The following is a 14552-nucleotide window of genomic DNA, read 5'->3' on the forward strand; positions in this document are numbered from 1 at the left end:
TTGAATGAAAAAATCACTGCTTTATGACATCTCAAGTCATTTTGCCATTATGTCAGTCAATTACATGCTGCTCTGGCATTACATATTGTCATTGTGTCAGTCAATCACATGCTGCTATGATATACATTATGTCAGTCAGTCACATGCTGCTATTGCTTTTCAGCTTGTCATTATTTTAGTCAAGCACATGCTGCCATGACATTCCATATTGGCATTATGAAATGCAATCAAATCAAAGGCTGCTTTGGCATTCTATATAGACGTTTGGTCAGTCAATCACATGCTGCTATGACATTCCACATTGACATTGACAGTCACTTGCTCTTTTAAAATTCCATATTGAATCAATCACATGACTTTCCATCTTGAAAGTATAATGTCCGTCACAGGTTCATTCTTTTATGTATTGGGTTCTTTAATTAGCCACGAGAATTTATAAAAAAACAAAGTCAGAACATGGATTGTCTATCAATCATTTTCAATTGACCTATTTGAAAGTTTCCCTCACTAACTTCCTGTATTTACTCATGATAAGAATTGAAGGGGTCGGAATGCTTTCAATCATTGTATTGGATGTCAAACCAATCCTTGGTAATCCACTTTCCTGTCTGCTAGATATTAATCTTATGGCATAAAACTGCATTATTGCTGCTGTTTACAGAGGTTCCAGTCAAAATAAGGCCTTTTATAACAAAATGGCCTAAAATTGCATTTCATCATTTTTTTAGTTGATTACTGTATGTCCAAAATAACTTTGGACAAATTGTTTATGAATATAATATCATGTCAGTGTGTGTTTTTTTCACCATTTTGGGTATGGTCCTTTGGATTGTGGATAATGGTGCCGTTTTGAATACAGTTGTGATTATTAGTGATGTTGTTCCAGTTTTGCTTACAAATGCATCAAAATTAAGCATAAAAGTGTTTTCAATATAATATTTACTAACATTCAAGTTATAGAGCTTGATTGCAGATGAACTATGGTTCAATCTAAACAAAATTATATAAAAATGTGTGGGGAAATCTTCAATAGGGAATGTGTTATCATAAAATATTAAAACAAAAGTATTAGTACCTTGACATGGGAATTAATCTTGAAACTTGTATATGTTTCTTTAAGCCACAGTTTGAAAAAAGTTTAAAAGAAAACTACATAAATAGATATGCAGCAAATTCTAAGTATTAGAATAAAACATTACTTCAATCTGTTTTCTATCGATAACACAGTCATTCACAGTCTGTACATGAAAATCACATACATTATTCTCTTTTTGAACTAGATTAATAACTTGTAAAATTATTCATCAATTATACACAGGTTTTGAATGTTGCAAATTGGAACAAGGACATAACAGTTTTGGCACGTTATTCTAACTGCATAACTTCATTATCAAGCATTCATTACTGCCATGTACCATAATGAGAAAATTGTGATGTTTGGTCATGCAGGCAACAAAACAGCACTTTCTATTGTAGACTAATGGCAAATTAAAAACCAATTAGTGCCTCTTTATATGCAAATATTTGACATTGCAGAAACTGTTTGTTTTAGATAGTGGCTCATTAATCTTGCAATAATTTTAGTTTTTAAATATTTAAAACAGCTGCTGCTTTAATAATGATTTATGAATTGGTTCTGTGGTCTAAAGGCAACACCCTCACATTTATGTTGTGTGTCTATTGTCTAGAGGCAACACAATCACATTTAAGTAGTGGACCTGTGGTCTAGAGACAACACACCAACATTAAAGTAGTGGATCTGTGTTCTAGAGGCAACACACTTAAACATTAAAGTAGTGGATTTTTAGTGTTCTAGAGGCAACACACTTAAACATTAAAGTAGTGGATCTGTGGTCTAGAGGCAACACCCTCACATTTAAGATGTGGATCTGTGGTCTAGAGGCAACACCCTCACATATTAGTAGTGTATATATTGTCTAAAGGCAACACACTCACATTAAGATGTGGATCTGTGGTTTAGAGGCAACACATTCACATTTAAGTAGTGTATATATTGTCTAGAGACAACACACTCACATTTATGTAGAGTATATATTGTCTAGAGGCATCTCTCGCACTAAAGTTGTGGATCTACAAGTATTGTCTAGAGGCAACACACTCATATTAAGCAGTTAGTTGAAGTATATAGGCCTAAAAGTAGTTAGCTGCTAAAAAAAATTATATTGGTTCCAACTGCCATTATCCATAAAAATTGTAACAAAGTAATGAAAAGAGCACAGTGAAAAAGTACATGGTTTTAAAACATATTTATTGTTTCATGTGTATGTAGACTCTAAGGGGAAAATAATCTGATGTACTTTAGAAAATATTGCCATAAAATCGATTGACATGTCATCATATAAAGTGCTTCCCTTATGCTGGGTAGCCTTGTTGTGTGTGTTTGCAACCAATTAACTAGCACTTTTTATGCCCCCTGTAGGGTTGCATATAGCAGTTGAACTGTCCGTCAGTCTGTGCGTCCGTCCGAAAACTTTAACATTGCCCATTACTTTTGCAATATTAAAGATAGCAACTTGGTATTCAAATGGCATGCATGTGTATCTCATGGAGCTGCACATTTTGAGCGGTGAAAGGTCAAGGTCATCCTTCAAGGTCAAAGGTCAAATATATGGCTTCAAAGCGGCGCAGTAGGGGGCATTGTGTTTCTGACAAACACATCTCTTGTTTTTAATGTCAGATTACCAATGATTTTAGAATAGTATTACTAAGATTAAAGTTCCAGATATAAAAGTGCAAAATACTGAAGTTATTTTGTATTGTAAAATATCATTTACAGACCCTCAATCAACTGTGAATTAATTTGTTTCTGAAAATTAGGCCCCAAAAAGTCCTATGTTTACACATGCAACAATTTCATGCTCAGCCCTGAATATGTAATAAATAGTAAATGATGGAAGAAAAATGAATGACATTCTTACAACGCCTGTATGACGCAATCTTACCTGTAAACAGTGGGAGTGCTGGGATGGGTAATTCTGGATAGTGTTTTATGTCTGGCATCTTGGCAAGCTGGCTTACAGGAAATGCAGATTTCTCAGCAGTGATGCATGGCAGCTTGCAATATTTGTATTGGCAAATAATGTGTCTGTATGACAGTTTTGTTCTATAAGCACTCTCTAGGAAAACCAGGTTTAATGCATGTTGCTGTCCGCCAATCTAAGATGTGAGATGCTTTATAGGAGATTAATTTTTAAAGGTAGTCTTTTCTTTACAATAATCCAGTCTCAGGGCCAAAAAACCTTTCTTTGCAAGGGGCCTCTTTTTCTTCCCCTTAACCAAAAGACCCTTTCCCCTACAGAAATTTCTTTAAAATCATGCAATTTTCTCTAAATTTTCAAACAACCTCAGTATTTTTCATTCCCCAAATCCAGAAATTTTTGTCTTTTTTCCCGAAAAAAAGGCTGTGGCCCTTTCCCCAAAGTTGGTGTTTTGGCCCTGTGTCTTCACTAGTCAAAGCAGAAAGTTTTTGTCCCTGATTGGGCTGTAAGGACTCTCGGATGTTACCTTAATCACATCCATCAAGCCCGCACATCCATCAAGCCCCCACATCCATCAAGCCCCCGTACCCATCAAGCCCGCACAGCAATCAAGCCCCAACATCCATCAAGCCCGCACATCCATCAAGCATGCATATTAATCAAGCCCTCACACCCATCAAGCCCCCACATCCATCAAGCCCGCACATCAATCAAGCCCCCACATCCATCAAACCCCCACATCCATCAAGCCCACACATTCATCAAGCCCACACATCCATCAGCCCACACATCCATTAAGCCCCCACACCCATCAAGCCTCCACACCCATCAAGCCCCCAAAGCCATCAAGCCCACATATCAATCAAGCCCGCTCATCCATCAAGCCCCCACATCCATCAAGCCCGCACATCCATCAAGCCTGCTCATCCATCAAGCCCGCACATCCAGCAAACCCCCACATCAATCAAGCCCGCACATCCATCAAGCCCCCACATCAATCAAGCCCGCACAAGCCCACACATCCATCAAGCCCGCACATCCCTCATGCCCCCACATCCATCAAGCCCCCACATCCATCAAGCCCGCACATCCCTCAAGCCCCCACATCCATCAAGCCCACACATCCATCTCATGCCTGCACATCCATCAAGCCTGCACATCAATCAAGCCCGCACATCCATCAAGCCTGCACATCCATCAAGCCCTCACATCCATCAAGCCCTCACATCCATCAACTCTGCATGTCCATCAAGCCAGCACATCCATCAAGCCCTGACATCCATCAAGCCTTCACATCCATCAAGCCCTCACATCCATCAAGCCCTCACATCCATCAACTCTGCATGTCCATCAAGCCCGCACATCCATCAAGCCCCCACATCCATCAAGCCTGTTTTTTCCTGACAGTGCATGGCTTGTTCATTAAATTGGAGATTGCATGGAGGCAAGAGTAGGTATCTTGTTTGACTATCCTGTTAGCATACTGAACTGTTGACAGTATTTATTTTTTTTGTAAACAGATGTGACTTTAGTTTATTTATCAATCCCGGTAGCTTGGTTATATTGTGTTCACATTATAAAGTTCATGCATGAAATAAAATACTGGCTTAAAGAATTCTAGATTTTTATGAACAATTTGGAGAATTTAGTATGTTGAACATTGTAATGGCACTGTGATGTAACTAGTTGGCAAAGGCAAACATGCTATAAGTAGCATGCATAAAACGTAAATTGCAACATGCCATATGCTGAATCTGATTTTAAAAACTCAAACCAGTGTTTATGTTAGTTCCGTAAAAAAAACTTTTGAAAGCTGTTTCCATGTTCAATAAATATCCATTATTTCAGTACAAGTATTTTACAACTATTAAATCAATGCTGACTGGTGTACTTTTGAGCTACTGTTTTGTACTTTAGCCTATCAATCCATCTCTCTCTGTCTGCATGTTGGTTAAAGGTTACTGGTGCCAGATATAAAGAGTATTAGTCTTTTTTCAGTTCATGACAAATTCAATCTACAAGTCAGGATATGGTGGTGTATAAATAGATATGTTATAAAATATCATAACCTAGACTTGGCTAAAGTGTTGTTACACTTTAAAGGTAAATATAATAAAGAAATAGTAAGTCTAAGGAAATACATTGAAGGTGATGAATGGTTCTAATGTCATGATTTGCAAAAGATATGCTGGCTGATTATTTGATAGATCATGCTTGTTATTTGTTTAGTAGTACAATAGTTTTTACTAAACTCAATGAATTTAGGTAGTTATAAGTTTAACATTTAAGCCAAGTTTGATGTTCAGATAATTAACTTTTTTTTTGTATAATAATGGTCCTTTGATTATTTTAACGTGATCATCTTGGCTAAATGTACCATATTTTTTGGATTAAATACAGCACCGGAATGTAAGATGCATCCCCGAATTTTAACATTTTTTTATTTTTTCCCACACAAAAGACGCTCCGGCGTATACGACGCACATAAACCATCATGAAATATTCCCAAATATAATTTTTATCTCACCTGAGCTGAAGAGTTTTAATCTTTGTTTCTTTCCATCTAAGTCTCTCAGGTGAGCGACCCAGGGCCCTTTGGGGCCTCTTGTCATTGATATTGTGTCTGTTTGTTGTCTTTTGTTATTGTTTGTTTTACATTGTTACAAATTCGCCAGGTTAGCTCGAAAAATAAATTTAGCAGACAACAACTTTTGTTAGTGCGTTATTTTATTTACGCTAAGTACTGTTCAGTTCTAAAGCACTCAGATATGATTTATTAGTAGTGTGTAACTGGCTCTGAGTAAAATACATATTTTGTAATGAAAACAGCGAAACAAATTACGGGTCATGTTTGTCACTTAAGGATTTATGCAATTTTGACTAAAAAATTTGACAGTCTGACTTTGGACTAATTGATTTTGTACATACACAAGACGGGTAAACAACACATGTATTTTTTGTCTGGAAAAAGTTGCGTCTTATACCCCCAAAAATATGGTATTTCTGCTCTCTTGAGTCAAAAGATTTCATGTGATCAACAAAACATCAAAGCTACTTGTTACATAAACAGATCCTGTTGTATTTTCTTTAAAAAAAGGATTGGTAACCATTCACATTTTCTGACCAAGAACTTTTTAAGAAGACAAAAAAAATTAAGAAATGCTTTTATACTTATTAAATAAACTTTCTGATTATATGATACCAATCTCCTAGATGTGATTAATGATAAATAATATTACTCGACCAAAAATAGAATGTAATTTAGCTGATGTTTTTAAACTCACTATAATATAACTGATTGATGAGGATCCATGTTTAGCCAGCCAACTTTTTTGTATAATACAGTTGATTGTGTCTTGCATGGGATTGTGTCTATGAACAGATCAAACGTTTATTAGTCTTTGATCTTTAACATTTTCTTTTCTTTCTTATTTGATGTTGTTTTATAAGTTTTATACAATTTGTATGCATGCAAGAAAAGGAAATGTCCGGGCTACAGAATTTAAAATAATCTTCTAAGAAAAACATTTAGAAATGTTTACTATCTTTTGTCCAAATACTTTTGTACAGTATTTGCGAGTATAAAAATATTATTGTCTTAAATGTTATTTCCTATTTATGAAAGAACTTCAACGAGTCATGAATATTAATTTAGATGTTGTTTTAAGTTTTCCAATCCGGCACTTTTATTCCTTTTTGCATGAATAAGATTTAATTATCATGTTTAAGAATTATTTTGTAAAATAATTTATATTTTTTTTTTAATTATTATAAAAATACAATAAGTAGGGAATCATATGCTCCTGTTTAGTTCCCCCTTCATGCCCTTCTCACCAACACCTTCAGTGAAGGGTACCAATGAGTTTTAAGTGTATTAAAGTTACTTTGTTCAAGGTGCCTTGTTATGCCATAACTAACCTAACTGGTTCAAAGCTAGGTCAGGCGGCAGTAAATTGGCTCTGGAATGAAGGTATCAGGGTCAGGGGAAAGTCACATCAGTCAATAAATAGCAATTAATTAAGCAGGGCAAGGTGTAGTTATTGTTGGCATGACCCAGGCCTCACAGTTTACTAAAATCTGGTGCAGGTAACTGTGGGTTGACCCAGGTGCCTTCTGGATTAATGGTCTAATGTACACACTAAATAGTTTTTGCCAGTGCAACAAAGCATGGCCTGTTATAACTATGAACTTACTGTAGCTGAGTCTGAGTTTCAATGCCGTCAAATACTGATTAAACTTTCCATTCTGTTAAACATAATTGAATTATAATACCATTATGTAAATAAGTTTTTAGCTTATTAAAATATTATTGAAAATCGCCGTTTGATGGCCATTTGTTCTAAGTCTTCATACCTTTCTGTAAAAAGCATATGTGACATAGAATCTTTGCCCAATTAAACATGTCAACACAAATTGTGCGACATAAAAAATGATTATATATACTAGAAATAGCTACAAATGAAAAACTTCGGTTCAGACAGAAACATCAGACAGAAAGTGGGTCATAAAAGTAGGATAATGTTTTATGTTTTGTTTCCAGAATAATGTGTTGCCCGCTGGGAATTGTAAATAATATGCTTGACAGTAAGGAGAGTTCATGCCTATATGTTCAAATGTCACATTTGTCAATATGTGCCAGTCACAGTATGCTTGGATCACCTGCAAAACATTCATACGCAGTTAATAGTTAATGAACTACGCATTCATAACAAATTATGAATTGTACCAAGAAGTTTGATGACAATTTGTTTTAGTTCATGAATTGATCATGAACCATTATAAGAGTTCAATCATTATTTGTGAAGCATTTTTACAGCACCGTTTTTGCACAGATGTTTAGTTTTTAGTTTAATTAATTATTTATAGTTCTTAATTTTTTACAACACATTGATTAATGCAATAATATTGAGGTTTCCATTAAATTTACTTTTTCCACAAATATTCTATTTGTACAGTAGACTCTGCCAATACCGGACTCTCTGAATACCGGAAATCTCCCGATTCCGAATGATCGTGCCAGTCCCGTATTTTCACCTTTTATTTCTTTGTTAAAAAATGTTGAATAAACCGAACTCTCTCAAAACCGGAAACCGAATGGATATCTCCTTGAATTTCGTCATTTTCAATGTAAAATACATTGAGTACATTGGACAGTCCAAATTCTCAAGATGCTCGAGGCGTGTAAATTACAATATCTAGTCAGCACGGCGCGTGCAGTGTCACACATTCTGCTTGCGTATTTATCGATAATCGGATTAAAATACCATAAAGGTGTCAAGTTGTTACCTCGCTGAAAATTGAAGTCCAATTAAATAATGTAAAACAAACTGTGAATGTCTATTATAGACGTGTGGTAATACCAAAAAGTGATTGACGCGATTATTTTATTAAGTTTATGATAAACAATTTAATTACAAAATTAATGCATGCCATTGCGACGATCAATTTCTTGTGATCTTCTCGGGTAGTTTAAAGGATCTTATAGCCATGTTTAAAACGCTTAAATTTAATTAATTCAGATCTATTTATAGCCAACTAGATGACCACTAAATTGCTTATATGACAAATGTCACGTACGCATGTACATGTACGTACATGTATAAAGCACCACGCTCACTTTGGGATAAATCAAAACAAGTCGGTATGGAATGTTTTTTGCTTTTAATGGAATAAAAACACATTTTTTAAAGTATACTTTAAACATAAACCTTACATGAATACAGGTATCTCATGGTACATGTAAATGTATATGGTTTGTTTTATTCTTATATGATTTTGTACACAATGCATACTATGTATATTTCGGCAATATGCCTACTCTTGGTAAACCGGAACTCTCTGAAAACAGGACGATCAGGCCGGTCCCCAGACCATCCGGTTTACAGAGAGTTTACTGTACTAAAATGCTTACTAGAGAATTGTTCCCAAAAATGTAGCCCTTTCTGGTTTTCAGATTTGTTTATTACAATTTTAATTAATAAAAGTGTTTCTTTTCTGACAGAATAATCTTTATATATTGTTTTCCGAATATGTTCTGTAAACATATTTTGTTGTTATGTTGTTGATTCACAAGTAAATCAATGAATGTAAGTCATTTGTTTATTCATTTGTAGAATTGTGTAAATCAAGTTATATTTAATATCCTGTAAACGGAAACAAGCATTTAAACTCACAAAACATTTTGTCAGAATATCATGCTTTGAAGCACATTATCAAGTCCTAGATCAGCCAGCCAGTCAAACTTGACTTGCATGTCCCAAAATAGCTTGTTTTTTTCCAAACTCTTAACATAATTATATATCATCATAAACATGCATGTTGTGAGTGATATTTTATGGAACTACTGTATTAAGTTCACATGTAATTACCACTTTTTGCAGTTGCTCTACATTTAGACTTTTGTGGTTTATGTGGTATTTTGTTTACAACAGATACATTATTATTTGTTTTTCGTTGTTTCCCTGGTCGGATTTTTTTTTTTAATCCGTGATGCGATCTAACCAATGGCTTACAAATTTAACAAATTGTGCATCAGTTGGTGTTTCATCCATGGGCAGTTTTTATGCCCCCGAAGAATGGGAATATAGTGATCGGACCGTCCGTCCGTCTGTCTGTCTGTCCTTCCGTCACACTTTGCTTTTAGGTTTCGAAAAATGCTCATAATTTGTAGCAACTTGATATTTGGCATTTATGTGTATCTCATGGAGCTGCACATTTTGAGTGGTGAAAGGTCAAGGTCATCCTTCAAGGTCAAAGGTAAAAAAAACATGTATCAAAGCGGCGCAGTAGGGGGCATTGTGTTTCTGACAAACACAAATATCTCTTGTTTTTTATAAAAATACTTTGTTTTTCTTTAATGTAGTTTTGAAGTTTGTTAAATGTTTTCTCATCATTTTGTTTCCTGTTGCCCTATACAGTATTTGTAAGACTAAATGATAAAAGTGAAGGTGGAATGGCTCAGTTGGTAGAGTCTTGGACTTCAAGTCTGAGGATCACGGGTTTGATTACCACCCTGGTCACATAGGGATGTTAAGATATGGGTCATGAATTGAGCCACATTCTGAGAAAACCGGGTTTAATGCATGTGCGTAAAGTGTTGTCCTTGATTAGCCTGTGCAGTCCGCACAGGCTAATCAGGGACGACACTTTTCGCTTTTATGGTATTTTTAGTTTCAAGGAAGTCCCCCCTTACCAAAAATCAAGTTTAGGCGGAAAGTGTCATCCCTGATTAGCCTGTGTGGACTGCACAGGCTAATCTGGGATGACACTTTACCCACATGCATTAAGCCCAGTTTTCTCAGAACATGACTCAATTCTTTTCTACGGCCTTTCTTTCCCTATTTTGATCAAAGTTGGGCAGTTATTAGTTCCTGTCATATGGATGTGTACAAAGTAAACCAGCTGACCTATAAAATGTTTGACATGGTTAACTGACTGCTGCATTATTTTGTTTAAATTTTGTTGAAAACAGCCTAATCAATCAATTATCAAAGATAGACAGAAGTAGATCTGATTAATGTCATTGTGTGTTTATCCACTTGCATGTTATGTTGACTATTTATGCAGGTCACATCATTATTAATACCCAGAAATCAGTCAGGGATGGGGGCTACGTTAACAAACGTCAGATAGATCTTACATACACAAAGCAAAAGTGGAAATGTGCCATACAACATTTGTAATATTTGTCTTTTTTTTGTAACTCTAATATGCTATATGATTTAAACATACACTAGGTCACGAAGGACCAATTATTTATTAAATAAAATCAAATTAGCTGCGCTGTTAGTTGTGATGAAGGCAATGAATAGACCTTTTTTTTATCAAAAATCAGTATACTGCATTTTATCCTCCTTTGATTTGAAGTGTACTCTTTATGTTAGGATCATTATGTTTCATGGTTTTCATGAAAATCAAGTTGTTGAGATCATAATTTTGTAAGGATCCACGGCCAATTTAAACTATGGTTTTTGAACCATCACAAAAAAGTGCTGACAGAACAAAGTCTCAGGTGAGCAACCTAGTGCCAATGGCATTGTTACCTTAATGTTCCAGAGGCATTTATTTCTGATTTCAGTTCCCACGCCCAAGACGAGCCCTATGAACAACAATCTGAAGTGCCTGGTGTGTGGAGACAAGTCATCGGGCATCCACTACGGGGTGCTAGCCTGCGAGGGCTGCAAGGGGTTCTTTCGGCGCGCGCTGCAAGATGTTGGAGACCCTGCCAGGAAGAAGTGCTTCTACAATAAGAACTGCGATATCACGATTTTGACACGAAATCGATGTCAGTACTGCCGTCTGCAGAAATGCCTGGCGTTGGGGATGTCACGATCAGGTAAAGAACACATCTTACTTGCTAAATAACGTGATTATTGACTATTTTAATGCCAACAATAAATGTTTTCAAACTAAAATTGTAAAATTAGTAATCATTATTCATGTATAAGTACTCAAATGCTTTATGTTACTTTTGACCCTATGACATTCACTTGTTGTATTGACTGTTTGACATTTAAAGGTTGTATAAATACAGCATGAATGTGTGATGTAAGCTGTGAGTAGATTTATATTTAATTCAAAAGGAAAAGCCAAACATTAAACAAATTGAACATTAACAAAAAAAAATGAAAAAATTAAGGGAATGACATATACTACATATGCTTCACTGTACAAATTGCTTTTATTAAGTATATTTGCAAGTTCCTAATGTACTGATGTAATACATATTTATTTTTAAACCATATGTGTTGAAACTAGCAAAAATTAAATAAACTGACTAATAATTGATTGAAAAAAAAATGTATTTTAGTATTTATAGCATTTATGATTGAAATGATTTGTGTATGAAAAAAGCTATTTGCCCGACTTTGGATGAACCTGTGAGAAGCATTTGTAATTCAAGCCTCATGGTGATGAACTGTATCATTATATCTAGGTGATGTTTAAAATATGAAGCAGTTATGCAGTTGGAAGTTATATAACCTTTCCCCTGGCAGTTAAATAATGTATGATGATTCGGTTGTGATGAGTTGTTATGCAGAAGATAAATGTGTTTATAGCAAATGCATTATACCTAATCAGTGTCTATAACTCTGCATTATTATATTACATAATTAAATTTCACCTGAAAGCTCTGATTTTCCTTTTGTGATTTTGTTGTTGTTTTATAATTAAGTTAACTTTTATAGTATTAATTGGTATAAAGCAAAAATATATTTTCCAAATAGAGATTTTTTATATGGAACATCAGAAATTATATTGAAGTTTTCACTTAAAGTTGCAATATCAATAAAATCTTTTACATGAAAGTATGTTATTACAACACTGTCATAAAGTAGCATCCGTGTTATGAAGATTTGCCAATTTCATATGCTTCCCATGCTAATGGATATAATAAGGCTTTAAATGAACAATAAAATTAGGACTCTGTTCATTAATTTTTGTGAAAACCACGATCAAACAGCATTGGGGTGTGTTTTCCTTTGAAGGGGGTAGACAAAGAACATGAAAACAGTGAATATTATGATCCAAGTTCCTGCTTGCATGGCTAAAAGTGTTCCTTTTTTTTCCCGAAAGTTCCGGCTTTTTTTAAGCCCCGGAGGTCGATCTCTCAATTCGTCCAGAATCAATGAGAAATTTGAAGGGGGGGGGGGGAGTAGGTGGTCCGCTTGTCCGCGAATATTTCAAAGATGCGTATCTGCATGTATAACACGTGTGCGAACTGGAATCGATAGCCATGGCCACTAAAGGGGCCAGTTTAACAGATAAGTGATAATAAACTCCTTCACTTGCACCAGTGCGTCCATTATGCAAATGGTGGAAGTCCCTTGGATGTCCGATTATCCGCATGTACTCTATTTACTAAAAGACAGCACGTACAAATGTCAACTGTAAATCGGGTTGTTCATACCGTTAACTCCGCCTTAAGAGGTACTGTTTTCAATGAAATTCTCAGCGAGTGGCCAATATTGATATTTCCAGCTGTCAATCAAATTCTTCTTGGTAAGCGCATCAGCCAATCAGGGCTCAGGCAGCAGAATACACGCCGACCCCACGTGAAGCTGTATACAATAATATTACGAAGTTTTTATTCAGCAATAAAATATTTAAGTCCACGCTTTCCCCGTGGAAGAACGAGATGTTGTACATAAAGTCTAATTTTCGCATGATTTCCATTGGTACACGAAATACATGAGAAATGTTTATTTGTTGCTAGAATTTTCTTAACTTTCCGTGAATAATAAAATCTGGAAATGATTTCGTATTTGAAAATACTAATATTGAATGATGTATTTTGTTATATCAATGGCCCTAACACATAATGCAATAAATAGTTAAATAATGTGTTTTGAGATTACCTAACTATGCATAAATATTGGTCTACGTGAATATCGCGATTCGGAATGAAGTAAACTCCGTAAAATTAAAAGAAAGACGCGTTTTTATTCTCCAAAATTCGCTTTCACTTAGGCAAAATTTTCTGAAAGGAGGTACATGTAACATTTTAAATTCAGTCGTTGATTTGTCGTCATTACTAAATATGAACAGTTCTCTATGCGCTCAAATCGCGTCACGTGATTTACGCATGTTCAATGGGAATTCCCCCATCCCACAATTCAATTTTTATATTCACTTGCGTAAAATGGCGGACATCAATATTGGCCGTATTTTGGTTTTAAAAATAGAAATTGTAATAATACTGGATTATCGGGTAATTGATAGAGTTGGAACATGTACCTATATTAAACTTCTGAAATAAAAGTAGGACTTCAAAATTTATGTCTGGGACGTCCAAAATTTTAGGCTTGGAAGTCAGGACTTCCAACTTATAAAAGCTAACAGAAGCACTGCTATTAAGTGTAATTGTAGTGATATTTGTTTTCCATAATTAATTATCAATCAAGTTTCTATCATCAGGGTGTGTTTATAGTGTATAGTGAAATGTGTTCCAACAATCCATGAAGTGATGTGTGTCTTCACCAAACAATATCTTTGTGTTTTTATAAATAGATATAGTGATATGTGTAAAGTTTCCATCAATTGGTTCTGATTTGAATTCTTTGAATTTTTACCTTTAAATATTTGTTTTTGGTAAAAGGTAAGCTTTAAAGCTTATGAAGACAAGAAACAAGAAATGGTCTGCAGCTGTATAAAAAATGCAATATGGTGTATAAGATATGATTTTTTCTCACTCATTCTAAATTCTAATATTATTAAATTTCTGGACTTAATTTTTGTTCCAAATTTAAAGCCAAGATAGTGCATTCCTTGGCCATCTAAAATGCTATTTTCCAGGAGCTTCCGGCCCCCAGGTTTTTTTTCAGGCTTTTTCAACCTTCTTCACTTTTAGCCATGTGCTTGTTTGTAACTTTATTGTATTATGGTTAGATATATAATTGTCTAGTAACTTTAAGTGCATACTGACAAGAACAGGCTTCCTGAAAAGTCCCCCAAAATGCCTGTCAAACGAACAGGCTCATGGAAAAGTTAGCCTTTCCCGGACAAAAATTAACCTGACCGAACATCATGAGTTTATAATTGAATAATTAAGTA

The 14552-nt window shown here is 35.0% G+C and overlaps 1 protein-coding gene across 2 annotated transcripts in view; it reads left to right on the forward strand.

Annotated features, from left to right (window-relative positions):
* Window positions 1-14552, forward strand: part of LOC127865679 (uncharacterized) — a 459001-nt gene that overhangs the window by 55396 nt on the left and 389053 nt on the right. For both annotated transcript variants that reach the window (XR_008042730.1, XM_052405603.1), the window contains exon 4: window positions 11077-11334. Coding sequence is in view for 1 of the 2 variants with exons in the window: in XM_052405603.1 (XP_052261563.1) it covers window positions 11077-11334 (258 nt within the window). In the remaining variant the exon portion in view is untranslated. The remainder of the gene's footprint in view (window positions 1-11076; window positions 11335-14552) is intronic.

This window comes from Dreissena polymorpha, chromosome 2 (assembly GCF_020536995.1).
Source record: "Dreissena polymorpha isolate Duluth1 chromosome 2, UMN_Dpol_1.0, whole genome shotgun sequence".
Taxonomy (NCBI): Eukaryota; Metazoa; Mollusca; class Bivalvia; order Myida; family Dreissenidae; genus Dreissena; species Dreissena polymorpha.